This window comes from Stegostoma tigrinum, chromosome 34, assembly GCF_030684315.1.
Source record: "Stegostoma tigrinum isolate sSteTig4 chromosome 34, sSteTig4.hap1, whole genome shotgun sequence".
NCBI classification, from domain to species: domain Eukaryota; kingdom Metazoa; phylum Chordata; class Chondrichthyes; order Orectolobiformes; family Stegostomatidae; genus Stegostoma; species Stegostoma tigrinum.
In genome coordinates, this window is record NC_081387.1 from 26,136,205 (window position 1) to 26,163,354 (window position 27,150).

General features: G+C 46.7%; 1 protein-coding gene across 1 annotated transcript; it reads right to left on the reverse strand.

Moving 5' to 3' along the window:
* Positions 1–2,761: 2,761 nt before the first annotated feature.
* On the reverse strand, positions 2,762–26,912 carry LOC125467667 (guanylate-binding protein 1-like). The gene is made up of 10 exons (XM_059639731.1): positions 26,465–26,912; positions 24,231–24,433; positions 20,822–20,949; positions 18,645–18,754; positions 14,715–14,911; positions 12,694–12,936; positions 11,979–12,256; positions 7,009–7,221; positions 6,588–6,690; positions 2,762–3,314 (listed from the first exon to the last, which is right to left on the reverse strand). The coding sequence occupies exons 2-10, from the start codon at positions 24,421–24,423 to the stop codon at positions 2,917–2,919; spliced, it is 1,863 nt and encodes a 620-aa protein (XP_059495714.1). The 5' UTR covers positions 24,424–24,433; positions 26,465–26,912; the 3' UTR covers positions 2,762–2,916.
* Positions 26,913–27,150: the final 238 nt, after the last annotated feature.

Consider the following 27,150-nt stretch of genomic DNA (forward strand, 5'->3'; position numbering starts at 1 on the left):
TCAACATGTCCATGCCAACCAGCATATCCTAAACTGAACTAGTCCTTTTCCTCACATCCCCTTTAAATTTCCTGCCCCTTACCTGAAGTCTATGCACACACTCCCACCTCATTATCGATGCCCTCTGTGCCCCTCATAATTTTATGCAAGTCAATCATTGCCCCCAACTTCCCTCGTCTCCTCTGCTCCAAGAAAAACAGACCCCGGTCTGTCCAATCTCTCTCCATACTGAAGCTCTCCAGCTCATGCACGTCCTTGTCAATCCAGTTGTGACCTAAGCAATGTCTTAGAAATTCCAGCTTCACCCCTGCGCTCTGAAAGGCTCTGATACCTTAAAGTACCAATGTACATACACACCCAGGTCACTGCGATCGTTCGTGCCTCCCAGGGTCTTACTATTCATTATGTCCTCCCTTGCCTTGTTTGTCCTGCCCAAGTGCATTACGTCACACATATCCCTGTCCCACTGATCAGCCCATGTGACCAGCCCGCTAAATCCTCCTATCATCTAAGGCTATCTTCCACCATCATTACCACCTCATCAATTTAACTTTGGGTTTCTTACTCTAACGAAAGAAAACACAAGCAAAATCACCAACAACAATTATCTCCAAAACTAGTTTTGAAATGATGAGTGTATATAGCAGTGTCTCACTTTCACTGTTTGCAAAGATTTATTCACTCAGATGATAATCAAACCAAAAATATATGACAAGCACACCTGAAACTAGTCTGTGGTGACTCTTACATACCATATACCTGCTGCACTTGCTCCACTAGGTATTCTCTGCACAAAACATTGCAAAGCAGAAGCACCAGGGTTGCCCTGAGAAACCTCAGTCATCAGGAAGGATCCCCCATTTTTGAGGCCGGACAACTCACTGTACTTCTTCCATTGAGGCTCATTCTAGATGTTTGGGGGATACCAGGGTTAAGGCTGCCATTAATAAGTAAACTGGAGATTAAGGCCCTGGCGATGTTATTGGATTAAGGCTGACATGTTGACATGATGTTTCCCGCTCCCCCATTCCCACAGCAAAACTACTTTGAAATGAATACTCAAATGCACTCTTCAAGTAATCGACAGAGCATGGTACTGGCCTAGATTTTGGCCTTCACGCCCCGAATGACAATAATCATCCATCTGAATAGCACCCATGTATTTTAAAGAATCTAGGAAGGAGTTGGTAAAGGCATCCTATTTTAATAACTCATTAGAAAATGGTGTAAAGCCAGACAGCTTGTAGTCAACTCATAAAATTCTTCTGTTTAAGAAGGGGACATAACTGACACAGATCAGTTAGTTCAACATTTGGAAGAATAATATAATCCTCAGAAAATGAGAGAAAACAACTCGAAGTGAAGAACAGAATGACCATTCAATTTGGTTTGATTATTTATGAATGGCCAGCGTAGATTTTGAAAGGAAAATTCAAGCATGATCAAACTTGAAGCAACAGAGAGTGGACAAACATTGGATGTGAGTTATCTAGATTTTCAAAAGGTCCTCAAAGGTTCATCCATTCTAGAATAAGGTGGGAGTGAATGGATCGGGACAAGGGGCAGAATGGATTCCTTCCTGGTTTCACTGCAGAAAGCAAAGAGTGGAGTGACAGGAGCTGGGATGTCATATTTCCACAAAGACTAGTGCTGGGATGCATCATGTTGTTTTCAAATCACTTTCGGGATACAGACTTTAGCATATCACAAACACAAATTCACAGCTTGTAGAATAGCCCATCCTGAGAACAACTGTGACAATTTACAGGAAAACATTAATAAACTGGCAGACGTGCAAATAATTAGCAAATTGTGTTCAATCAAGATAAATGCATTTTGGTTGGAATAATAGGGAGCGCACATATTTCATGGAGTCTTGCTGGATTTCAGGAACAAAGGAATCTAGGAGTGTAATAATTCTTACCCAGGTCAGCAAAGCTAGAAAGTAAGGCTGGCTAAAAACTAGGTTTTTATTTCTTGATGGTTAGCATTGACAAGCTGCAAAATGTTGCTGAAACTTATAGTCCAGAGTGCAGTTCTGGAGTCTGCATATTATAAAAAAGATGTAATGGCACTGCAGAGGTTACAGAGAAGATCTACAAGGAGGATACTAGGAATTTCTGACTAACATGATCAGGGTGGGAACAACAAGCTGGGCCTCTTATCTCTTGACAAAAGAAGACTGGGCTGACCTAACAGAGACCTTTAAAACGACGAGAGGTTTGGATGGAGAATGTTTCCTTCTGTGGGGAAGAGCAGAGCTAAAGGCCTCCAATATAACGATAGTTACGAATAGGGAAATCTCTTTATCCTGAGAGTGGGAAGAACATGGACCTTAAATCATGTAGATGCATTTAAGGAGAAGCAAGACAGTGATACAGGCAAAAACAAATACACAGTTCCCACGATAATAAAATGTGAGGCTGGATGAACACAGCAGGCCAAGCAGCATCTCAGGAGCACAACAGTTCCCACGATAGCTTTAGATGAGAGATGATGATGGGAGGAGCATAGATATCAGCATAAGGTGCTTCCATGAGGTATAACTGCACACCAAACTTAAGTCCCCTCCTCAGCCATCATCTTCCATTGAAGAAGAAGAGCTGTCCTTTCAATTCCTTCCAAATCTCTGAATTTACCCGTTTCTATCATCCTCCTTGTTAAACTAAGTTGCATCCTCTGCTGTGCCTCTAACCAATGTTAGGTTTTAGCAAAATATCCCTCCCTTTCAATTCTGTCCCTCAAGAAATAACAACTCATGTTCAATTTGCTTCTTTATTATGGCAGCAGAATTAAGATCGTGCAGGTTATATTAAAGGGCATGCAATCAGTTATGCAATGAAAGCTAAAACATCCTAATAAGTCATGTGGACAAACAGCACCTGTTCTAACACTGTGGGGTAATGTATTGGAGGATTATTTCTTGGTCAACAACTTCATGGTTTTATGTGATGTATAAGCATTAAGTGCAGTTTCTAATATGCTTTTAGCTACTGAAGCAATGTTTTCCCAATTAACGTAGGATTGAGTGGATTCTTGTTGCTTCTTCAGGGTCTCAATCTGCCCCTCTAACATCACAGCTTTTTCCTCAAACTGTTTCTTCATTAATTCCGTTTTCTCTTTCACTTTGCTTTCCAGTGCTGCCTGCTGCTCTCTCTGCAAGTTCTCTTTCTCTTCCTCCATCTTCTGTTTCAGGCATTTGGTACTTTCATCATAAAACGCCTTCTCGTCATTCCTGATTTTCTCGAGGTTCTTGATGGTTTCTTCAAGAGCCTTAGCCTCCTGTGCCACTGCAGCTGCTCTCTGCTGCTCAGCTTCAAAAAGTAGAACAGGAAATTGTCAGCGGTGATTTTTACAATGATTTTGCAAGCATGTGCTCTCATTGGCGCGCGCGCGCGCGCGCACACACACACACACACACACACACACACACCCCGACATGCTCACAAACACATAGGTAGACCCAAAGATGCTTAGACATGCCCACACATTCAGATATACATAGATATATATAAACATACACATACTGACATACACACACATACGGACATGCAGATGCAGGCATAGATGCACTCTTCCCGACATACAAGCATACCCTGAAAACAAACAGACATTCATATGCACAGATATATAAACACAACACGTTAACACACACACAGACATACATACATTCATGCATACAGATAGACATACGTTATACACATGCATACAGAACACAGTACAGCACAAGGGGGAGGTAACAGCCAGTGGTATTATTTCTGGACTGTTAATCCAGAGACCCAGATAATGTTCTGGGGACTGGGATTCGAATCCCGCCACAGAAGATGGTAGAATTTGAATTCAATAAAAAAAAATCTGGAATTAAGAATCTAATGATCATGAATCCAGTGCTAGAGCCAAGATTGTTGGGTAAAACCCATCTGGGTCACTAATGCCCTTTAGGGAAGGAAACTGCCATCCTTACCTGGTCTGGTCTACATGTGACTCCAGACCCACAGCAATGTGGCTGATTATGAACTGCCCTCTGGGCAATTAGGGATGGGTAATGAATGCTGTCTAGCTAGCAATGCCCTCATCCCATTAAAGAATAAAGGGGGGAAAAAAGCAGGAACAAGCGATGTTGTACCAAACATGATGCCAAATGAAACTAATCCCTTCTGCCCGCACTGGGCCCAGGCCCCTCCATTCCTTGCATATTCATGTGCCTATCTAAAAATCTCTTAAGTGCCCCTATCATATCTGCCTCCACCACCACCCCTGGTAGCAGGTTCCTCACTCATACCACTCCGTATAAAAAACCTGACCTTCACATCTCCTTTGAACTTCCCCCTTTAATCTTAAATGCATGCCCCCTAGTTTTAGACATTACAACTCTGGGAAAAAGATTCTGACCATCAACCATGTATCTTGTAATTTTATAGACTTCGATCAAATCTCCCACCAGCCTCCACTGCTCCAGAGAAAATAACCCGAGTTTTCCTAGCCTCTCCTTATAGCTCATACCCTCTAATCCAGGCAGCATCCTGGTAAACCCCTTCTGCACCCTCTGCAAAGCCTCTACATCCTTCCTGTAATGTAGCAGCCAAAACTGAATGCAATACTCTTAAGTGCGGCCTAATCAAAGTTTTATTAAGCTGAAACATGACTTCCTGACTCTTGTACTCAATTCCCCGATCAATAAAGGCAAGCATGCCATATGCCTTCTTTATCACCCTATCTACTTGTGTGGCCCTTTTCAGGGAGCTTTGGACTTGAACTGCAAGATCCCGCTGTACATCGCTGCATTAACTATATACTTTCCGTAATATTTAATCTCACAAAGTGCAGCAGCTCACACATCTGTGTAAAGACATATGTACGTGTGTGCGTGCGAATACACACGCGCACACACACAGGTAGAAGCATATATTTCCACATACACATCACACATAGGCAGACATGATCATTGGCACACACACTCATTCATAAATAAATACTAGATTGTCAGAATTGACTGCCATATTTAATTTGATATCCCAAATAAAGTAAAAATGTGGTGTCTTCCTCCTAAGGGAATAATGGGAGGTGTCCACAGAATCCCACAGTGTGGAAACAGGCCATTCAGGCTAACAAGTCCACACCAACCCTTTGAAGAGCATCCCACCCAGGCACATCCCTCTAAACCTGCATTTCCCAGAGCTAATTCAGCCAACCTACACATCACAACACTATGGGTATTTCAACAATCTACCTAACTTGCACATCTTTGGACTGCAGAAGGAAACAGAGCATCCGGAGGAAATCCACACAGACAGTGGCCAATGCTGGAATCGAACCCAGGTCCCTGACGCTGCAAGGCAGCAGAGCTAACCAGCAAGCCACAGTGCTTTATTTGAAAAGGCATGGTGACATGGAGCAATTGAGTGTGTATCATGTTCCAACATGTTTATGTGCTGCAGCAAGCTGTAAGGATACCAAGATAATCCCATCTGGTCCTGTATTGATAATTCTGAGGGGTTTTGATAGAATATTAGGAATAAGCTGTTCCTTCCAGCAAGTATATCAGTAACTAGAGGTCAGAGATTTTGTATAAAAACTAGCTGAAAGGATGGTGGAGTCCAATTCCATAGGGCAGGTGCTCGTTCTCAGGGTGGGAGGGGAAAGAGAGGGAAAAGGTGGGTGAGTGATTGGGGATTTGATGAAATTAGCAAGATACTTCAAAGAGCCAACCTGGGCTGCAATATGTCAAATGATCTTCTTTTCTGAGCATCCATAGACAAAAACAGGTGCAGGAGAGGCCTTTCAGCTCCTCGAGCCTGCTTCCCCACTCGGTTAGATCATAGCTGACCAGATTACTCCCCATTCTGTGAACCCTCAATAGTTATCAAGATCCTATCTATTGCTGTCGAAAAAGTATTCAAAGACTCTGTTTCCAAAGCCTTTTGAGAAAAGACTTTTGGGTCTCTGATTGTAAAAGCTCCTCCTTAACTCAGTCTTTTGTAGGCAATACCTACTATTCAAACAGTGATCCCCAGGTATAAATTCTCCTCTTACTTATTAGACTTATCTTATGTACCTTCTCAGACTGTGACGGCCCTGTTGTGCTCTTCAATGATTGATCATCTCTGATTCATGGGACTACATATTTCTCTACCCCTTGCCTTGCCTTGCCATTTCTCTCTTCTGTAGCACATTGCTAGTGTCCCTACTCCTGGACCAGGAGGCCCAGGTTCAAATTCCCACCCGAGGTATGTCACAACATTGCTGAACAGGTTGTTAATGATAAATAGGTTAACTTTACTAAACAAAACACACAATAAACTACAAAATAAAAACCGAATGAATGGCAGATGGTGTAAATCAGACACAAAAATGGAAATTGCTGGAAGAGCTCAGCAAGTCTGGCAGCATCTGTGGAGGGAATCAGTTAACATTTCAGGGTTGAGTGGCCCTTCTTTAGTTTTCAGTTCCAAAACGTTAATCTGATCCTTTCTACACATGCTGCCGGACCTGCTGAGCTTTTCCAGCAATTTCCATTTTTGTCACAGTAAATTGCTTTGTATACACCTCTGATTCCTTCCAAAAGAAAGTTACTATAACTTATTTACCTGCCAACTCTCTTGCCTGGTCTGTGAGAATCTTGTCGGCCTGTAGTACAGAATCAGCTTCTGAAGTTTTGTTTTTCATGAATAAGCTCAAGGCATCTTCAGCCTGTGGGATTTAAAATACAATTAAATTCTGGGAGGATGCAAGATTAATAAGGGTAGAATTTCACAATAACTTATCAGTGAGAAGTCGAGCCGTTGGAGAAGGGAAGGTGACTGACTGACCATTGAGATGTTGACCTGTTTTTCCACTGAGTTGGGGATTTAATGTTAATGTTAACATTGTTTTAATGCTGAGAAAGGCACTCTGTTTTTCTAGTTATTGTATGCAGTGTTGTCGGTAATGGGAGGGGTTCAGCTCGTCTAAAATTGTAATAGATTCCCCTGATCAGAAAACAGGGCCAAATGAGTAATGATTATTTACCTTATTCCCCTTTCCAGGAGTGGCATGGAATTTCTGAATTAACTTCTCACAATCTTCTTGGTATTGTTGGTATCCTCCAGGACAAGCGTAAACTCCCTCTCGTATTTTCTGTTCGATCTCAGAGGACAGGCTCTTCAGCAGGTTTGTGCACACCTCCCTGGAAACAGCTTCATTCGTGTCACAAACCTCAAAATAATGCTGCTCCACTTTAGCCTGGCAAACATAGAAAATCCAGACATTGTAAGCAGATTAAAGGTCTACATTGGAGTAGGTAGCTGATAGTGTTGGATATCCGATAGATGTTAGCCTGAACCACTGGTGTGATAGTTAAAACCCGAGAGATTCATTGCAGAATTACACACATGTGAAGAGGTAACAACATAGCTGTTTCAAACAAGGTATTTTATGTGTGTCTTAAAGTCTGCCATTGCCCACAAAGGCTCACTGACTAGAAAGAGGTCACATGACTATGGCAAGCCAACTCAGACACCATGCACAAATTGCTTTGCTTCCAACATCCCCTTTCCCACAACAAAAACAAACAATTTATTCATGTGCTTACAAGTCCTTACCCAATGTATGTAGTGCAAAAGATATGATCATTCATTGAGAAATCCAATAATCTCGTCAGTCCCACTTTCATCAGTCTCTGCAAATGCATGTTATCCAAGACCTCTAAAATGTTCAAGTCTTTCAAAGATGTTTTTGAGTTGCTGCTGTTTGTCTGGTATCTGTTCATTCCTGCAGTGATGTTCCCTTCGTGGGGAATTTCATTCCTGCACTAGGTGCTAGTTTGGAGCGAGGTGCCTGCCACTTTGATTCACAGTTAGGTTTTTTGGGTTGATTAGTTTCGTGCAAATTGAGTTGTTGCTGCCTGTTTTTTTATTCGAGTGCAAGTTGCTGCTGATCTGTACGACAATACCACTGCACATCCTTAGCAGTTGAGCTTCAGTGTGCCTTTATTGTTCAGTGCATAGAGTATGGGAGTTGGGAGGGTCATGCTGTGGCTATACAGGACATTGATTAGGCTACTTTTGGAATACTGAGTCCAATTCTGGTCTCCTTGCTATTGGAATAATGTTGTGAAACTTGAAAGGGTGCAGAAAAGATTTACAATGATGTTGGCGGATTTGGAGTATTGGAGCTACAGGGAGAGACTGAATAGGCTGGGGCTATTTTCCCTGGAACATCAGAGGCAGAGGGGTGACCTTATAAAGGTTTCAAAAATCATGAGGGGCATGGATAGTGTGAATAGTCAAGGCTTTTTCCCCAGGGTGGGGGAGTCCAAAGCTAGAGGGGCATGGGATGAGAGGAGAAAGAGTTAAAGGGACATAAGGGGCAACTTTTTCCACGCAAATGGTGGTGCGTGTATGGAATGAGCTACTAGAGGAAGTGGGGGAGTCTGGAACAATTACAATATGTAAAAGGCATCTTGATGGGTAAATGAATAGGAAGATTTAAAGGGATATGGGCCAAATGCTGGAAAACGGGACTAGATGAATTTAACATACCTGATCGGCATGGGTAATTGGACTGAAGGGTTGGTTTCCATGTTGTACTGGTTGGGCAGGAGCTTTGCTAAATGTTACACAAATGCATCAAATTGCTACATTGCATTACATCCATTGGATGCTGGATCTCTGCTGTATTGCTGCTACAGCTCTGGCCTTGCCAGGGTCTGGATGAAATGTCTGTACATGGTCTGTACTTGACTTCAGGCATCTTCAATTACATCTTTTTCCATCTTTTCTCCTGATCATGCTTTTCGTTCTGCTGTTCTCCGATGCCTGCCTTTTCACTTGCTCATCATCTACTGTCAGATCCTCAAAATATTATTTCTCGGCCTTGTCTTTCTGCTCTACTTTTCTACCCCCAGAATCCCCAGGGTCAGTGGGGTCTCTGATTTCTCTGGCTTCTTTATCAGGGCAGCAGCAATTCTCCTCAGCTGATCCTGACTTGGCTTCATTCTTTCACCTAATCCGAGATAGTATTCACCAGGAAGACATTGTAACAGAGATAGTAGGAACTGCAGATGCTGGAGAATCTGAGATAACAAGGTGTAGAGCTGGATGAACACACCAGGCCAAGCAGCATCAGAGTAGCAGGAAAGGTGACGTTTCGGGCCTAGGCACTTCATCAGCTGAATCTGAAGGGCCTAGGCCCGAAACATCAGCCTCCTGTTCCTATGATGCTGCTTGGCCTGCTGCGTTCATCCAGCTCTACACCTTGTTATCTCAGGCATTGTAACAATGTTGCCGTGTTCCTCTGGGATCTGTTCAGCCAGCAGTGGGTTATTGGCCTGTGAAGACTGCAAATTCCTTCTGGCATGTCTGGGGTTCAGCCAAAACTTTTGACTTGGTCCAACTGAAATGGGTGAATTTCATTTAATGCCTGGAGGCAGATCTTCATTCTGACCATTGCATTGAGCTTAATTTGTCTTCTTGAGATGATTAAACCACTTCACATCGTGTGTAGGGCTCAGGATGTTGCACAGAGCACTGCTTTCTATTTGAGATTTCGCATTCAATTGATGCTCTCCTTCTGCCATCATTAGTTTAACAGCCACAAATATCTCATTACCTTGAGACCTCATTGTGTGAACCTGTTCCATGGTGTAGAAGGAATCTGGGATCCCAGCAACCATCCTTAGAGATTCGCTTTGCTTCCTTCCAGCTAAACACTTGCCTGTCTTGTGATTCAGCTTCTTCTAAAAAGAGCACTGCTTCCCCTGCACTGGACACACCTCTTCTTTTCTGTGCTGTCATCCACAATATTTACAGCCTGCCTTCTGACTTTGATCTTTCTGATGACTCTTCTGCTCATTTGGCCTGGATTGTCCGTCAGAATATTGCAGAGCCTCATCAGTTCTCTCATTAATGCACTTGAGTTGATGACTGACAATTTCGGAACTTCTGTACATGTCAATAGCTTTCTTGAGAGTAGGTTTCTCCTCTCTCAGCAGATGTGCTCTCATGGCAGGATCTGTTATGCCCAATCTAACAAAAATAATTTTTCATCTGTCCAAATTCATAGGATTCAGCTAAACACATTACTGTGTTCACATGCTGATCAGTAGCATCCTTTCTCCCCTTCAGTTCCAATATTGAACATATACTGTTCATAACTAACATTAACATGGGAATCAAAAATGTGTCATCTACAGAATGACTCTCCTGCTGTTCGGTGAGACCTACAAAGCAATACATCTTGTGACACTCTTCCTGCTGCACTGATAGCAGGGTGTCAATGCTTATTTGCTCTGGTTTATTAACTAAGTCTGTTGTAATTTCATAGTTTTACCACAGAGTGGGAAGAAGTTCCAATTCTACCTCATATCGCCCTACAGCAGCAGTGAGTGGAAAATGCAGAGACAGCTTTGACTCATGCAGTAATTCAAGGTTGTAAGCTGCTGTTTTTGTTCCCTCTCCCTTGCTGTTACTTCCTGTCTCACAGATCTGAAAACCCATTCAAGCTCAGCTATACACTCCTGGAGACTGTATTTTCAAGCAATGGCATTTGATGGCTAACCCAGTCTGCACACAAACAGACTTACCAAAAGAGAGAGAGAGATCACATTACTGTGGCACAATCTGTGCTAACTGCATTGCTTCTAACTAGAGTTTAATCTTTCGCACAGGCTACGATCATGAATATTTAAGCTGAACAATAAGGGAACATTAGTGATTGGTGAGGGAGCAGTGCGGTAGACTATCAAATACAAACAATCAATAGCCCGATTACAATGGTCAAAGATGCCTGAAAGGAAGGCAGGAGATAGTCAGACCATTGAAAGAAATTTCTCAGTTTCATAAGCAAATACAGAGGCAAGGGTGAAATAGCAGTGAGGAGGGATTGGTCAATGTCTGAGAGCAATCCTTAATTTCTTTACTTGTCCCACCATCATCCCTTTCCAACAATCCATCTCATGGACACCTTCACTGACACTAGATACCCATCCCAGGGCTGGGCGGGGTGCCTATTCTTAGTACAGTGGTGCAATTCCCTGGTATGAAAGGACAATGCCAGGACTGGAGGGGCTAACCTGGTGTGGAACGACTATCTCAAATATGTGGGCATGATCTCGGATATGTCAGGCTGATTCCTGATGTGGATAAACTGTTTTATAAGGAACAGTTAAGTAGGGAGGGTTTATTGGAATTCAGAGAATGAGCAATGACCTTGGTGAAACATAGTAGGGTCCTGACAGGGTAGATGTGGAGGGGTTGTCTCCCCTTTTGTGAGGGAGTCTAGGACCAGATGGCAACATTTTAGAATAAGGATTGTACATTTAAAGACAGCAACGAGGAGGAATTTCTTCTCTCGGAGGGGAGTGAATGTGAGGAACCCTTTACCACAGAGGGCTGTCGAGGCTGGGTCGAACAATGTTTTCAAGGCTGAGGTGGAGAGGTTTTTAAAATCAGGAAAGGAATCAGAATTTTGGGCAAAAGGCAAGAAGCTGGTGATGATCAGATGAGACATCATCTCATTGAATGGCAGACCAGACTCAACGGGCTGAATGGCCTAATTCTGCTCCCAGACCTTAATTTATTTCCTGAATTCAATTTTCCAACTGCAGCCGTGGGTTTTGAACGTATGTTTGAAAGTTATTCAATCAGCTCTCTGGATTATCAGTAAGTTAACTAGTACCCTAACTGAGAGGGTTGACTATCCTGTTCTGCATGTTTGTGGGGGATGGTGAAGAGGGTCTCATCAACTGGAGGCAGGAATTGTCCAGAAAGGCAACAGTTCTGGCCTGAACAGTGTAAAGTGCAAGGATGGATGAAGACTTGACTGTGTTTGGGAAATGGTTTGGACAGGATGACTCCTCAAGAGATGGAAAGGACAACATCGGTGTCCCTGCCAAAGTCATTTGCCTAGGATCTGCGGCAGTTCTGTACAATAGCCATTCCAAATCCAAACCCCCACCTAATGTCCTCATTGTATTTTGTAAAACACAGTTTGAGCCTCACCAGCAGCTGCTTGTAATATTCCTGATCATGGTCATTGAAGGAGTTTTTCAAGAACAGCTGGATGGCCTCTTCCCGACACCGAGAGTGTATACCCGCCAACACCTCAGTTTCTGTTGGCATCTTCACCATCAGATCCACCTGCTGCTGGTAGTGAGCAAGGCCATTCTGGAGGGCGGCTGTGTTTTCAATCTTAGCCATACTGGTTACAGCATCCTCAATGCAAGGTACCATCCCACCGGCAATAGTTTCCACATAGGATTTGGTTAAGCTGGCCAACACTGCAATAGAAGAGAGAACAAAGAGTTCACTACTTAGCGTTTGTAATTATGAAGGATGAAGGGGGCTGCCCCTCACTGAACACTGACGAATGTGAAATTGGTTGTGCCATTCAGATGCTAAAGCTGGGCTCAGAAGGCCACGCTGGGATTAGCATTTAGACTGTATCATATCAATGAGGGAGACCAGTGCCATCCATCCTTAATCCGGAAGTGTTTGATGGGAAGATTCAGATGGACAACTGAATTGGAAAGTGCTCCTTTGCTCCCCATTGGGTCCCCTCACCCTGATGAGTGGCAAATATAGAGAGAAGTGAAAACAGAGTGGGACCTCAGTAGACTCGGCACTTTCTTGTCGAATTGATGAAACAACCTGATGGATGTAACATCAATTCCTCACTGAGCTGACAGGCACACTCGTTCTACTGTGCTGCACTTACTTCGACCATTGATTTTATGGCCACCTCTGATCGTTTTCGGCTGAGATTCATGGTGGATGTACTTGCAGAACTCATGGCAAACCTCAAGGAACTTTGGGTCCAGCTGACTTTCCGGGAGAGTCTCCACCTGGTTTAGATTGGTGCTGGCAGTCGGCTGAACAAAAACAAAACATTTGCGGGACCTGAAGTAGTTCCTGATACACTCCCGGGGCTGGTTGTATTTCATCACTTTCTTTGAAACTCCTGCATTCAGTAAAAAGAAACAAAGCCACATCCACTTTGGGTTTCAGTATGACCATACAGAATTGCATGAAACAAAGTACCTGAAATCCCTTCCCCACATCCCACATTTTTTTCTGTATTGCTGATACACCTTGAAGTGATTGTAATAAGGTCAGACAGCTGGACTTCATAGAATATGAGTTCCCTGATTGGGGTGGTTAATCTGGTCCAATCAGGGAGCCCTGGCTGACAAATATAAACAGGCGTGTCAGAGATCTGTTCACTCTGAGAGCTGGCTCTGAGGGAGATGGATCAGTGTCAAGGACTCTCCATGTGTAAATAAAGGGTGACTTGGTGACAGGACTGTACTGTACTATAATGTTCTATGTTCTAGGATACCAGCCTCTGTGGAGTTATTTCACTCCTTACCCAGTAATCTCAACAGTAGAAAATTTTCATTCATGCAGTATCAGCACCTTTTGGAGGAGGGTTTGAGATTTTCACCCCTGTGTTTGTGTCTGTTTGTATGTGAGAGAGTGTGCGTGTGCATGTGCGTGTGTGTGTGAGAGAGAGAGAGAGTGTGTGTGAAAGACAGTGTAAGTGCATTCAGTGCTCAGTCCTGATGAGCTCCCTAATTTTAAGAATGACAAGGAGATAGCAAGAACTGCAGATGTTGGAATCAGAGTCGATACAGTGTGGAGCTGGAGGAACACAGCATGTCAGGCAGCATCAGAGGAGCAGGAAAGTCGAGGTTTCAGGTTTACTGATGAGGGGTCCCAAGCCAAAACATCAAATTTCCTGGTCTGATGATGCTGCCTGACCTGCTGTGTTCCTCCATTTCAGTTTGCTACGAAAGCTTGCTGTGGATTCCCGAAGCAGAGAAAATCATTTCCCTGCCCATACACAATTGAAGCCCGCCTTCATTTTAATTCGATTATCCAGACCCCTGAACTTTCGACACTCTGTTGAATACAAGACAAAGTTTATACAACCAGCCAGTATCATTTTGCCATTTTAGCCCTGGTACCACTCTTCCTCTCCAAGGTCAGTTATCCCTGTTAAGCTGTAGTTTGAGGGGATGCGGAGGAGATTGACTAGGATGGCACGTGAGATATGGGACCTCAGCATGTTTAAGGCTCGGAGGAATCAGCTCAGATTTGATTGAGTTCATTGGACTTTGAATGTCAGAGCTGAGTTCTAGAGTGGGTGCCGGCTTCTCGACAGGGGGAGGGTGTGAAAGGGAAAGGAGGAAACTGATGTTAGTTCTACACTACAGATTTACAATAAAACCTTTGTAAAACTTTGAGACTTGCCGTCTCATTCAACATTTGAATACTGGAAAAACTGGAGAAGCCGAGATTAGGCAGAGAAAGACAGGGGGAGATTTTACAAAATGATGATGGGGCTTTGATGGAGCGCATACACATAAAATCTGTATCTACTGTCAGAAGGGACCAGGGATCCAAGAATAATGGTAATTTGGGAATGGAATTAGAGGGGAGCGGAGGAGACTATTTTGTACACAGCAAGTTTTTATGATCAGAAACATAGTGGCAAAAAGGGTGATCAAAAATAACTTGCTAAAGGCAACTGGATTATCATTGGAAGTGGAATAATTTCAGGTTTGAGGAGAAAGGGGTGTGCTTTAATTGCCAGGATGGGACGAATAGTTTCCGGCTGGGCTGTATCATCCCAGTAGTGCACCAGCCCAGGATAGAAAGCTGTGGAGGTAACAATCTGTTGGAAGGTGTAACACAATCTCACTCGGGTGACACACATTGGATACATTGGGCTCTCACCTTTTTTGAGCTGTAGGCCGTGGTTTAAATATTCATCGGCTGTGATACTCTGGCCATCGATCTTCAGTTCCAGGGTGAAATCCCGCACTACCCACACAAAGGCAGGTGAGACCTTCAGTAAATCCAACTCTTTATCTTCATCGTCATCTTCTTCATTCGCCTTCACCTTGATCAGCTCCGTCAGGGTGGAAACAAAACTGGATCCAGTTAAGGAACTGGAGATCTACTGCTTTAAAGGCAGCACCTCGGACAGTGCTGCACACTGTCAAAGGAGCACTGGATGGGGGTAAACACAGGAAGGATGTTCCCATTGACCAGGAAGTCCAGAACCAGGAGCCACAGTCTGAGGATACAGGGTTGGATATCTGGGATTTAGATTTCTTCCCACAGTCCAAAGATGTGCGAGTTAGGGTGGATTGGCCGTGCTAAATTGTCCCATAGTGCCCAGGGATGTGCGGGTTAGGGTGGATTGGCCGTGGGAAATGCAGGGTTATAGGGATAGAGTAGGGTGGGGGGGAATGGGTCTGGATGAGATGCTCTTTGCAGGGGTGGTGTGGACTCACCATTGCTTCCACACTGTAGGGGTTCGATGACTCTGAGGAGAAATGCCTTTCCTCAGAATTCACTGCCACAGAAAGCAGCTGAGGCTAACTCCATGAATATTTTCAAAAAGGAGTTAGATATAGTTTCTAGACTAAAGGGGATCAAAGGGTACGGGGAGAAAGCAGGAACAGGGACCGAGGTGGATGATCAGCCACGCGCGTACTGAATGGTGGAGCAGGCTGGAAGGTGGGATGGTCCAGTCTTACTCCTATTGTCTATTTAATAGTCTGCTGCTGACTGGAATACATGATGAGAGGATTGGCAGGTTTGCCTATTTGACTGCCTTCTGAACACACCCAACTTTGCAGCAGGTAAACAAGAAGGCAAATGGAATATTGTCCTTCATTGTTAGAAGGGTGGAGTTTAAAAGCAGGGAGGTTATGTTACAGCTGTACAGGGCGTTGGTGAGGCCACACCTGGAGTACTGCCTACAGTTCTGCTCTCCTTACTTGAGAAAGGATGCACTGGCACTGGAGGGGGTGCAATGGAGATTCAGTGGGTTGATTCTAGACTTGAGAGAGGGTTCGCTTATGAGGAGAGACTGATTAGGCTGGGACCGTACTGGGGATCTAATGGAAACATGTAAAGCTATGAAGAGAATAGACAAGATAGAAGCAGGGAGGTTGTTTCCTCAAAATAGCATTGCCTCAAAATAAGCAGGAGCAGATTTAGGACTGAGTTGAGGAGGAACTTTTTCACCAAAAGGGTTGCAAATCTATGGAATTCCCTGCCCAGGGAAGTAGGTGAGGCTTCCTCATTGAGTGTTTTTAAGGCAAAGATAGATAGATTTTGAACAGTAAAGGAATTAAGGGTTATGGTGAGAGGGCGGGTAAATGGAGCTGAGTCCACAAAAATATCAAGCATGATCTTATTAAATGGCAGAGCTGGCTCGAGGGGCCGAATGGCCCAGTCCTGTTCCTATTTCTTTCGTTCTTGTTAAGTGGAACTTGAAACCAGGGAAGACAATGGCCTGGTGGTGTTATCACTGGACTGTTAATCCAGAGACCCAGGTAACATTCTGGGGACTCGGGCTCAAATCCTGCCACAGCAGCTGGTGGAATTTGATTTCAATAAAAATCTGGAGTAAAGAATCTAATGATGGCTGTGTGTCGATTGTCAGGAAAAACCCATCTTGGTTCAGTGATGAACTTTAGGGAAGGGAACTGCCATCCTTACCTAATCTGGCTTAGACATGACCCCAGACCCACAGCAACGTGGCTGGCCCCTAACATGAGGTGATAGGTAATAAATGCCGTGAATGAACAATGGGGAAAGAATAAGATTCTGGGACACTGTCCACTGCGATTACATGAAAACATCTTTGGAAGTGGTCTTTTACAAATAGTTGCTATTTAATTGATAAAACCAGCTCAATGATCAGACAACTGGTAACTGAGGTGAGTAAGTTCCAGAAGGTGGCTTGGACCCAGTCTGGAGGGACTTGGTGAAGTTTCAGGGAATGGAATGGAAATATCCCGGTGATCTTTCTGAAGGGGGAGGTGAATCCAGTAGAGCCACTGAGAGATACAGACAAAACAGTTCACTCAGGTAGAAGGAAAAACTGACCAGAGACAAGGGTGGAGTTAATAGGAAGACGATTCACTCAAAACAATCTGAAACATACAAGCAAATGGAAAATAAAAAGCGGTTTACAACAAGAGCGTAAATAAAGACCAAACATTAAGCAGAGGAAAGAAACCTGAATAGGTTCTGGATGCTCAAAGGAGTGAGAAGATGGTAACCACAAATTGTATTCTTCAAGTAATAATTGTATAAAAGAAAGGAAGAATGAAGGTGACACAGAGAGCATCTGTTTTTCACACAACGAGAGGCCACTCCCCGAGAGTGTGGTAGGTGTAGCTTCAAATGAGGCTTTCGTAAGGAATTGGTCTGTTACTTGCAATGGAAGCAGGTGCAGGATGACAGGGAGAAGGTGAGATCATTCTGAGGGTCGGTCACTACACAATGGGCTGAATGGCCTTCTTTAGTACAGTAGCCGTTCCGTAAAGAAGAGTGATTCTCATCCACAAACCTGACTTCAGGGGGTCACGGGCTCAGGCCACACCTTTGCTGTTCTTGTCAATTGCACAGTTGGCATTTTGTGCAAACATATAATTGAAGAGTAAAGGGGCTCCTGGAGCCTGCTCTGCCATTTAAATAAGATTGTGGCTGATTAGATTCCCGCCTTCACCCACTAACCTTTCTCCCCAATCCCTTAGCAAGAATCCATTGACCTCAGCATTAAAAAACATTCGCAGACCCTGCTTCCACCTCCCTTTGTGGAAGCGAGTTCCAAAAACTGATGATATTCCAAGAGGAAAGCGCTTCTCCTCATCTCTGTCTTAAATGAGCGACCCCTTCTTTTTTAAATCAGTGACCCTTCATTCTGGATTCTTCAACATCCTGTTCACATTCACCCTGCCCATACCCCTCAGGATCTTACATGTTACAACCAAGCTGCCTTTTACTGTTCAAAACTCCAGGCAATACATGCTCAGCTTGTCCAACCTTTCCTCGCAGTACAACCCACCATTCCTGGTAATAGTCTGCTCTAGAACTGCTTCCAATATATTTGGATCCTGCCTTAAAAAAAGGTGGCCAAGACAGTGCTCTAGAGTCATATCAGATTTGAAACATCCACAGATACTCTCAGGCCTCCCTCCTTTGGTGTTCCAGCCTCCTCACAACAAATGACCACATTCTATACAGGATGGTAATTATTTGCTGTACCTGCTTATTAACCTTTTGCAATTCCTCTGCGTCGACAACACATGTTACTTCCTCAAAAGACACCACTATAATTGGATGAACAAGATTTCTTTTCCAGGGGAAGATGCTGACCAGGAATTCCCCATTAACTTTTACCAATGCTGCAATTCTAGCAGCAGCCACAAGGTGGGGCATGTTTATCAGATCTCTCCATCCCCATCATTGATCCACAGAGATAACAACGTGTGGAGCTGGGTGAATACAAGGGTCTGCAGAAGGGTCCAGACCCGAGACGTCAGCTTTCCTGCTCCTCTGATGCTGCTTGGCCTGCTGTGTTCATCCAGCTCCACAGCTTGTTATCTCAGATTCTCCAGCGTCTGCAATTTCGACTGTCTCTGAACCACTGATCCACAGGGATTTGGCCAGGAAAAGTCCACAGTTCGGGATTTGCTCACACACTGTGGAGCCTCAAACTCTTCCTTTCTCCCTCGGATATTTATCTCGTTTCTCCTTCAAAATGCAGCTGCACTTTTCACCTTCGCTGCTCCAGGTTTGTAAGGGAGCTCCTCGTTCCTGCCACTCTTTGAGTGAAGAGGTGAGAACAGGGGAAAAAGATACTTGAGTTTTTCCAGCGCGTACTGGTCAATGGTCCCCACGCTGTTGTACACAAACGTGCTGCTCAGGAGCACAGCCAGAGAGAAGATCCAGCAGTCGTTAGCGTGATCACCCTGTGAGAATACAAACACAGTGAGAAACACACACCACCCCGCTCACTGTCAACACCATGAACAAAAACAGGAGGGAAAGACCGACGTTACTGTAGCATCTTTCACATCCTCAGTTTCATCACCGCACCCCGAGCAGTTTGCAGCCAATTCCGAAAATGTCATTACCATTGCAACGAAGGAAAATGGCAGGCCACTTGCACACAGCAAAATCCCAGAAACCGCAACGTGAGAAATGACCAGCCAATCGGTTTTATTGATGCTTACTTATGTGTAACGTTTATCCAAACGGACCGTCCAAAACCCTCCCTCAGCAATGACCCTCTGACAGTGCCCACTCCCTCAGCACTGACCCTCTGACAGTGCCACCCCTCCCTCAGCACTGACCCTCTGACAGTGCCCACTCCCTCAGCACTGACCCTCTGACAGTGCCCACTCCCTCAGCACTGACCCTCTGACAGTGCCGCCCCTCCCTCAGCACTGACCGTCCAACAGTGCCCACTCCCTCAGCTCTGATCCTCCGACAGTGCCCACTCCCTCAGCACTGATCCTCCGACAGTGTCCACTCCCTCAGCACTGACCCTGCGACAGTGCCGCCCCTCCCTCAGCACTGACCCTCCGACAGTGTCCACTCCCTCAGCACTGACCGTCCGACAGTGCCCACTCCCTCAGCACTGACCCTCCGACAGTGCCGCCCCTCCCTCAGCACTGACCATCCGACAGTGTCCACTCCCTCAGCACTGACCGTCCGACAGTGTCCACTCCCTCAGCACTGACCGTCTGACAGTGCCGCCCCTCCCTCAGCACTGACACTCCGACAGTGCGGCACTCCCTCAGCACTGACCCTCTGACAGTGCGGCACTCCCTCAGCATGATCCTCTGACAGTGCTGTGCTCCCTCAGCTTTGACCCACCGACAGTGACCACTCCCTCAGCACTGACCCTCCAACAGTGCCCACACCCTCAGCACTGACCCTCCAACAGTGCCCATACCCTCAGCACTGACCCTCTGACAGTGCGGCACTCCCTCAGCATGATCCTCTGACAGTGCTGTGCTCCCTCAGTTTTGACCCGCCGACAGTGCCCACTCCCTCAGCGCTGACCCTACAACAGTGCCCACACCCTCAGCACTGACCCTCCAACAGTGCCCACACCCTCAGCACTGACCCTCCAACAGTGCCCATACCCTCAGCACTGACCCTCTGACAGTGCCGCCCCTCCCTCAGAACTGACTCTCCGACAGCGCGGCCTCTCCCTCAGCACTGACCCTCTGACAGTGCCGCCTCTCCCTCAGCACTGACCCTCTGACAGTGCGGCACTCCCTCAGCATGATCCTCTGACAGTGCTGTGCTCCCTCAGTTTTGACCCGCCGACAGTGCCCACTCCCTCAGCGCTGACCCTACAACAGTGCCCACACCCTCAGCACTGACCCTCCAACAGTGCCCACACCCTCAGCACTGACCCTCCAACAGTGCCCATACCCTCAGCACTGACCCTCTGACAGTGCCGCCCCTCCCTCAGAACTGACTCTCCGACAGCGCGGCCTCTCCCTCAGCACTGACCCTCTGACAGTGCCGCCTCTCCCTCAGCACTGACCCTCTGACAGTGCCCACTCCCTCAGCACTGACCCTTCCAAGTGCAGGTACCTGATGTAGGAGCCGCACTTCAAAAGCCTGTGATTTCAAATAAACCTGCTGGACCACAATGTGGTTTGTGTGGAGTGTGCACTGTGACAGTGAGGGTGGGGAGTGGTTACTGTGGGGTGTGCACTGTGACAGTGAGGGTGGGGAGTGGTTACTGTGGGGTGTGCACTGTGACAGTGAGGGTGGGGAGTGGTTACTGTGGGGTGTGCACTGTGACAGTGAGGGTGGGGAGTGGTTACTGTGGGGTGTGCACTGTGACAGTGAGGGTGGGGAGTGGTTACAATGTGACATTGTGTGACTTCAAACATTGTCCACCCCAGATCAACCCACGGTACATCCACATCACCGCGGCTATAAACACGGGGATCTGATCACATCACCTTGTTCGCCGTTCCAGGTTCATAAATGGAAACAAGAAGCCTCCTTACCTTCTCCACATCTCCCAGGCCTTCTGTATCCAGCAGCACCAAGCAGTGGTTCCGTTTCTCAGGGTGAGGCAAGCACCACATCCAAATGCCCTTGGTGTGAGATTGGACAGTCGATCCGAGAGAGAAACCTGGAAGTAACGCAATTACAATCACAAGGATTCATTGCGAGATTCTCAACTGTTATGAATGTGGAGACCTGGAAGCATCATTAACTGGAGGCTGTACCACGGCCTGCAAAGAGAAACCTTCCATCGGCAATAACTGTTCATCTCCGCCTAAAAATGAATGCGATCTCACACCACATTCCATCCTCCTACTCACCCTGCATTTCTACAGAGAGGTCTGTGCAGTGCATACTTAAAAACACAGCACATTTGAACATATAAATTGATAAATGAGGACCTGGCATAGGCCACTCAGCCCACCAAGCTCCCCCTACTATTCAATAAGATCATGCTCGATCTCATTGCTCTATATTCCCACCCAACTTTGCCTTTGGAGGGAGGTGATCGCTTTGTGACATTATCCCGAGACTATTAATCCAGAAACTCAGCAAATGCTCTGAGGGCTTAGGTTTGAATCCCACCATGGCAGGGGCTAGAATTTGAAGTCAATGGGCAAAAAAGAAAATCTCAAATTCAGAATCTACTGATGACCATGAAACCATTGATGAGGAAAAACGCACCTGATTCACTAATGTCTTCAGGAAAGGACACTGCCATCCTTACCCAGTCAGGCCTTAATGTGACTCCAGGCCACCCAGCAATGTGGTTGACTTTTATTTGCCCTCTGGGCAATTAGGGATCAGTAATAAATGCTGCCCTTGTCTTGTGAATGAATAAGAACAAAATCCCAATCCCCTTTCACCTCCCCCCACCTCTTTAGCTCATGAGAATCTATCTACTTCTGCCTCCATCACATTTTGAGGAAGAGGTTGAAACATATGTGTGGCCCTCATGAGGGACATTTTGCCTAATTTCTACTTTAAATGGTAACCTCTGACTTTGAAATACCTTCGTTCGAGATTTTCCCCCCCGAGAGAAAATGCTGACTCCTCTGATCTATGTGGGCTTTCTTACATAATGCAACAGAGAGAGTCATCTGGCAGCACAGATAAAAGACCCTTCAGCCGATCATTTGAACACACAGGTCATTCCTGCATTGCAATCACACTTGGTCCAACATGTTCACCTTGAATTATTATACTGAATACAAAATCCCCCAGGTATGGATCCACCTAAAGTGTACCTTCCCGAGGGGAGTCAAATACATTTGGACAGTATTCATCATTGGATCAAAAGTTTTCTTTCTGGTCTTTGGTCATTATTGACAAGAACACAGTGAAGGCACAATTTTAAAATGTACAGCTCTCCTCGTTCTCAGTGTCACAGTCCAGGCTGTCCAGTAACCCAGTAATCAATGACTACTCCCCACCCTCACTGTCACAGTGCACACCCCACAGTAACCACTCCCCACCCTCACTGTCACAGTGCACACCCCACAGTAACCACTCCCCACCCTCACTGTCACAGTGCACACCCCACAGTAACCACTCCCCACCCCCACTGTCACAGTGCACACCCCACAGTAACCACTCCCCACCCTCACTGTCACAGTGCACACCCCACAGTAACCACTCCCCACCCTCACTGTCACAGTGCACACCCCACAGTAACTACTCCCCACCCTCACTGTCACAGTGCACACCCCACAGTAACCACTCCCCACCCTCACTGTCACAGTGCACACCCCACAGTAACCACTCCCCACCCCCACTGTCACAGTGCACACCCCACAGTAACCACTCCCCACCCCCACTGTCACAGTGCACACCCCACAGCAACCACTCCCCACCCTCACTGTCACAGTGCACACCCCACAGTAACCCAGCAACCATCAGCCATTGGATACTCCTTTACATTATTATACAGCCTATCTCTGTCTCTCTCAAAACTGATTGCTCAGATTGTATCAGAGATAATGGGAACTGCAGATGCTGGAGATTCCAAGATAATAAAATGTGAGGCGGGATGAACACAGCAGGCCAAGCAGCATCTCAGGAGCACAAAAGCTGACGTTTCGGGCCTAGACCCTTCATCAGAGAGGGGGATGGGGAGAGGGAACTGGAATAAATAGGGAGAGACGGGGAGGCGGACCGAAGATGGAGAGTAAAGAAGATAGGTGGAGAGGGTGTAGGTGCGGAGGTAGGGAGGGGATAGGTCAGTCCAGGGAAGACGGACAGGTCAAGGAGGTGGGATGAGGTTAGTAGGTAGCGGGGGGTGCGGCTTGGGGTGGGAGGAAGGGATGGGTGAGAGGAAGAACCGGTTAGGGAGGCAGAGACAGGTTGGACTGGTTTTGGGATGCAGTGGGTGGGGGGGAAGAGCTGGGCTGTTTGTGTGGTGCAGTGGGGGGAGGGGATGAACTGGGCTGGTTTAGGGATGCAGTAGGGGAAGGGGAGATTTTGAAACTGGTGAAGTCCACATTGATACCATATGGCTGCAGGGTTCCCAGGCGGAATATGAGTTGCTGTTCCTGCAACCTTCGGGTGGCATCATTGTGGCAGTGCAGGAGGCCCATGATGGACATGTCATCAAGAGAATGGGAGGGGGAGTGGAAATGGTTTGCGACTGGGAGGTGCAGTTGTTTGTTGCGAACTGAGCGGAGGTGTTCTGCAAAGCGGTCCCCAAGCCTCCGCTTGGTTTCCCCAATGTAGAGAAAGCCGCACCGGGTACAGTGGATGCAGTATACCACATTGGCAGATGTGCAGGTGAACCTCTGCTTAATGTGGAATGTCATCTTGGGGCCTGGGATGGGGGTGAGGGAGGAGGTGTGGGGACAAGTGTAGCATTTCCTGCGGTTGCAGGGGAAGGTGCCGGGTGTGGTGGGGTTGGAGGGCAGTGTGGAGCGAACAAGGGAGTCACGGAGAGAGTGGTCTCTCCGCAAAGCAGACAGGGGAGGGGATGGAAAAATGTCTTGGGTGGTGGGGTCGGATTGTAAATGGCGGAAGTGTCGGAGGATAATGCGTTGTTTCCGGAGGTTGGTAGGGTGGTGTGTGAGAACGAGGGGGATGGTAGGGTGGTGTGTGAGAACGAGGGGGATCCTCCTTGACCTGTCCGTCTTCCCTGGACTGACCTATCCCCTCCCTACCTCCCCACCTACACCCTCTCCACCTATCTTCTTTACTCTTCATCTTCGGTCTGCCTCCCCCTCTCTCCCTATTTATTCCAGTTCCCTCCCCCCATCCCCCTCTCTGATGAAGGGTCTAGGCCCGAAACGTCAGCTTTTGTGCTCCTGAGATGCTGCTGGGCCTGCTGTGTTCATCCAGCCTCACATTTTATTATCTTGCTCAGATTGTGGTTTATTTGGCTGACAAACAATTTTTCATCAAATGACAAATCATGAAGCTGACCATGATTCTTTCCTGCGAGTCGGTTCATGAGGTAGGACTTGCCAGTCCTATAGAATCCCACGATAGACACGATGACCACTGTCTCGTCAATGTCGTAGAGCAGCTGGAAAGCTTCCTCATTGAGCACCAGCTTCCCATGCTGGTTATTTTCAACCAGACACATGGGTTTCTGCATATAGCTGCCAGACGTCATCTTGATCAACCTGCAGGCAGAAAAATGCAGCACTTATTTCCCGCTCTTCATGAACATATAGACCCGTGAAAATATTTCTAAAATGCAGTTCACGTAGCCAAGACAGTATGATAGTGAGGACCAGGAGCGGGACAGGGGCTCTGCTCTCACTAAACGGTTATCTCCCTGTTTTGAAATGTCACACATTCAGGCAATGACAGCTGGTAATGTCAGTCAGGGGCACAGACTGACACCCAGAGCATAGACTGACCTGGTGGGTGTGGGGCGACACACAGGCCGACAGGGGGGAGGGGAGCACAGACTGACACCCAGAGCATAGACTGACCCGGTGGGTGGGGGACACACACAGGCTGACCCGGGGAGGGGGGCACAGACTGACACGGTGGGGGGTGGGCACAGACTGACACAGTGGGGGTTGGGCACAGACTGACATAGTGGGGGTTGGGCACAGACTGACATGGGGAGGGGTGAACAGACTGACACGGTGGGGGGTGGGCACAGACTGACACAGTGGGGGTTGGGCACAGACTGACACAGTGGGGGTTGGGCACAGACTGACATGGGGAGGGGATGGGCACAGGCTGACATGGGAGGCGGGTACAGGCTAAAGTGTTTTTTTGTTCTGCCTCCGTTTCTCTTTCTATCTCACCCTCACTTTCGCTTTCCATTTCTTCCTCCTCCCTATTTTTCTCCCCCCCTTTCTGTCTTTCTTCCCTCTATCCCTTCTCCCTCTTTCTGTTCCCATCATTCTGTTCCTTTCTCCCTCCTCTTCCCCCACAACTCTGTCATAGAGGTTTAGTGCTCGGAAACATGTCCTTCAGCACAACTTGCCCGGTCTTCACATTTTAACTAGAGCCATTTTCCTGCATTTGGTCCATTTCCCTCCATACCTATCCCATCCACCTACCTGTCTAAATGATTCTTACATGATGAAATTGTACTCTCTTCCACTACTACCTCGGGCAGCCTGTTCCAAACGCTCACCACCCCAGTATGAAAAAGGTTCCCCTCTGGACCCTTTTGTATCTCTCCCCTCTCACCTTAAACCTGTGTGCTCGAATTTTAGACTCCCCTACCATGTGGAAAAGCAACTAGCTATCTACCTTATCTATACATTGCATGATTTTATAGACATCTATAAGGTCACTTCCCCGTCTCCTATGCCCCGGGGAGGAACAGTCCCAGCTTATCTAACTTCTCTTATAACTCAAACCTTCCAGGCAGCGAGCATTCTAGTAAATCTTTTCTACACTCTTCCATAATATCCTTCCTACAGGAAGGAGACCAGAACTGCACACAGTACTCCAAATACGGCTTCACCGTTGTCTTGTGCAGCTGCAACAAGGCGTCCCATCCCCTATTCTCAATGCTTTGACTGATGAAAGCGAGCAAGCTGAAAGCCTACATCACCACCTTCTCCACCTGTGACTCCACTTCCAAGGAACTATGAACCTGTAGCCCTAGATCTCTTGTTCGATAAGACTCCCTGGGGCCCTACCACTGACTGTGTAAGTTCTATCCTGTTTTGCCTCGCCAAAATGCAACGCCTTGCATTTACCAAAATTAAACTCCACCTGTATTTGCACAGCCCACTGACCCAACTGAAGATCTCGCTGCATTCCCAGATAATCTTCTTCACTGTCCACCATACCATCAATCTTGGTGTCATCTGCAAACTTACTAACTATGCCTCCTGGATTCAGAACCAAATCATTTATATAAATGACGAAAAAACAGTGGACCCAGAACTGATTCTGAGACATGCTGCTGTTCTGGAAAAAAGAACCCTCTGTCGTTCACCCTCGACCCAATTTTGTATCCAATCGGTTCGCTCTCCCTAGAGAGCTCTCTCTCTCCCCTTCTCTATTCCCCTTTCCTCCATTCGCTCCTTTCTGCAAAGTGGCAACAATTTACAGAGACGGAACCTTTCCCAGTGACTGAAACTAGTTCTTTTTTTAACGTGTCCCAGCCTGTCCCAAGCCCTGAGCCGCGCGAATAAACAGGAAAAAAAATTCTCCTATTCGTGAACCCATACACATACCTTCGTAATACAGTCAGTGATGAAGAGGTTATAATCTGGTGGCCAGCGAGGGACTGCCTGCTGTTTGCAACCGTCCGAGGAAAGAAAGAGTGAGAATGAAAGTGAAAGATGATTTCAGTGACGGGAAACTGCTGATACTTTCTAGGAAACCGTAACACAGCGGCCGCTTCGCTTTATGTCAAACTGAAATGGCGAGAGGCGCCCAGTGGACGCCGACAGGGGGAGAAGGGATCACATTCCTGTCCGAGACGGCTATTTTAGACACTTTGGGGGATGGAGAGGACGGAAATGGCGGAGAAATTCCCAGCAGGATCCTCTCCCCTGCCCGGGATGGTCCGGTTCTGGCTGCTCTCTCACACCGGCCCCAGGCTCAGCTTTACACCAGGGGCTGGTTGGCAGGGGGGGTGGAATCCTTCACAGCTCTCCACGTCCCCCTCAATCACTCACTCACTCCACCGACCCCCTCAATCACTCACTCACTCCACCAACCCCCTCACACACTCACTCCACCGACCCCCTCACTCACTCACTCCACCAACCCTCTCACTCACTCACTCACTCCACCAACCCCCTCACACACTCACTCCACCAACCCCCTCACTCACTCCACCATCCCCCTCACTCACTCACTCACTCCACCGACCCCCTCAATCACTCACTCACTCCACCAACCCCCTCACACACTC

Excerpts from the sequence above, each read along its gene's own strand:
- LOC125467667 (XM_059639731.1), bottom strand. The coding sequence starts at position 24,423 with ATGACGTCTGGCAGCTATATGCAGAAACCCATGTGTCTGGTTGAAAAT. Across the intron at positions 12,257-12,693 it reads CCATAAAATCAATGGTCGAA|TGTTGGCCAGCTTAACCAAA; the intron begins GTAAGTGCAGCA and ends CTTCTATTGCAG. Across the intron at positions 3,315-6,587 it reads CCAGGCAAGAGAGTTGGCAG|CTGAGCAGCAGAGAGCAGCT; the intron begins GTAAATAAGTTA and ends TACTTTTTGAAG.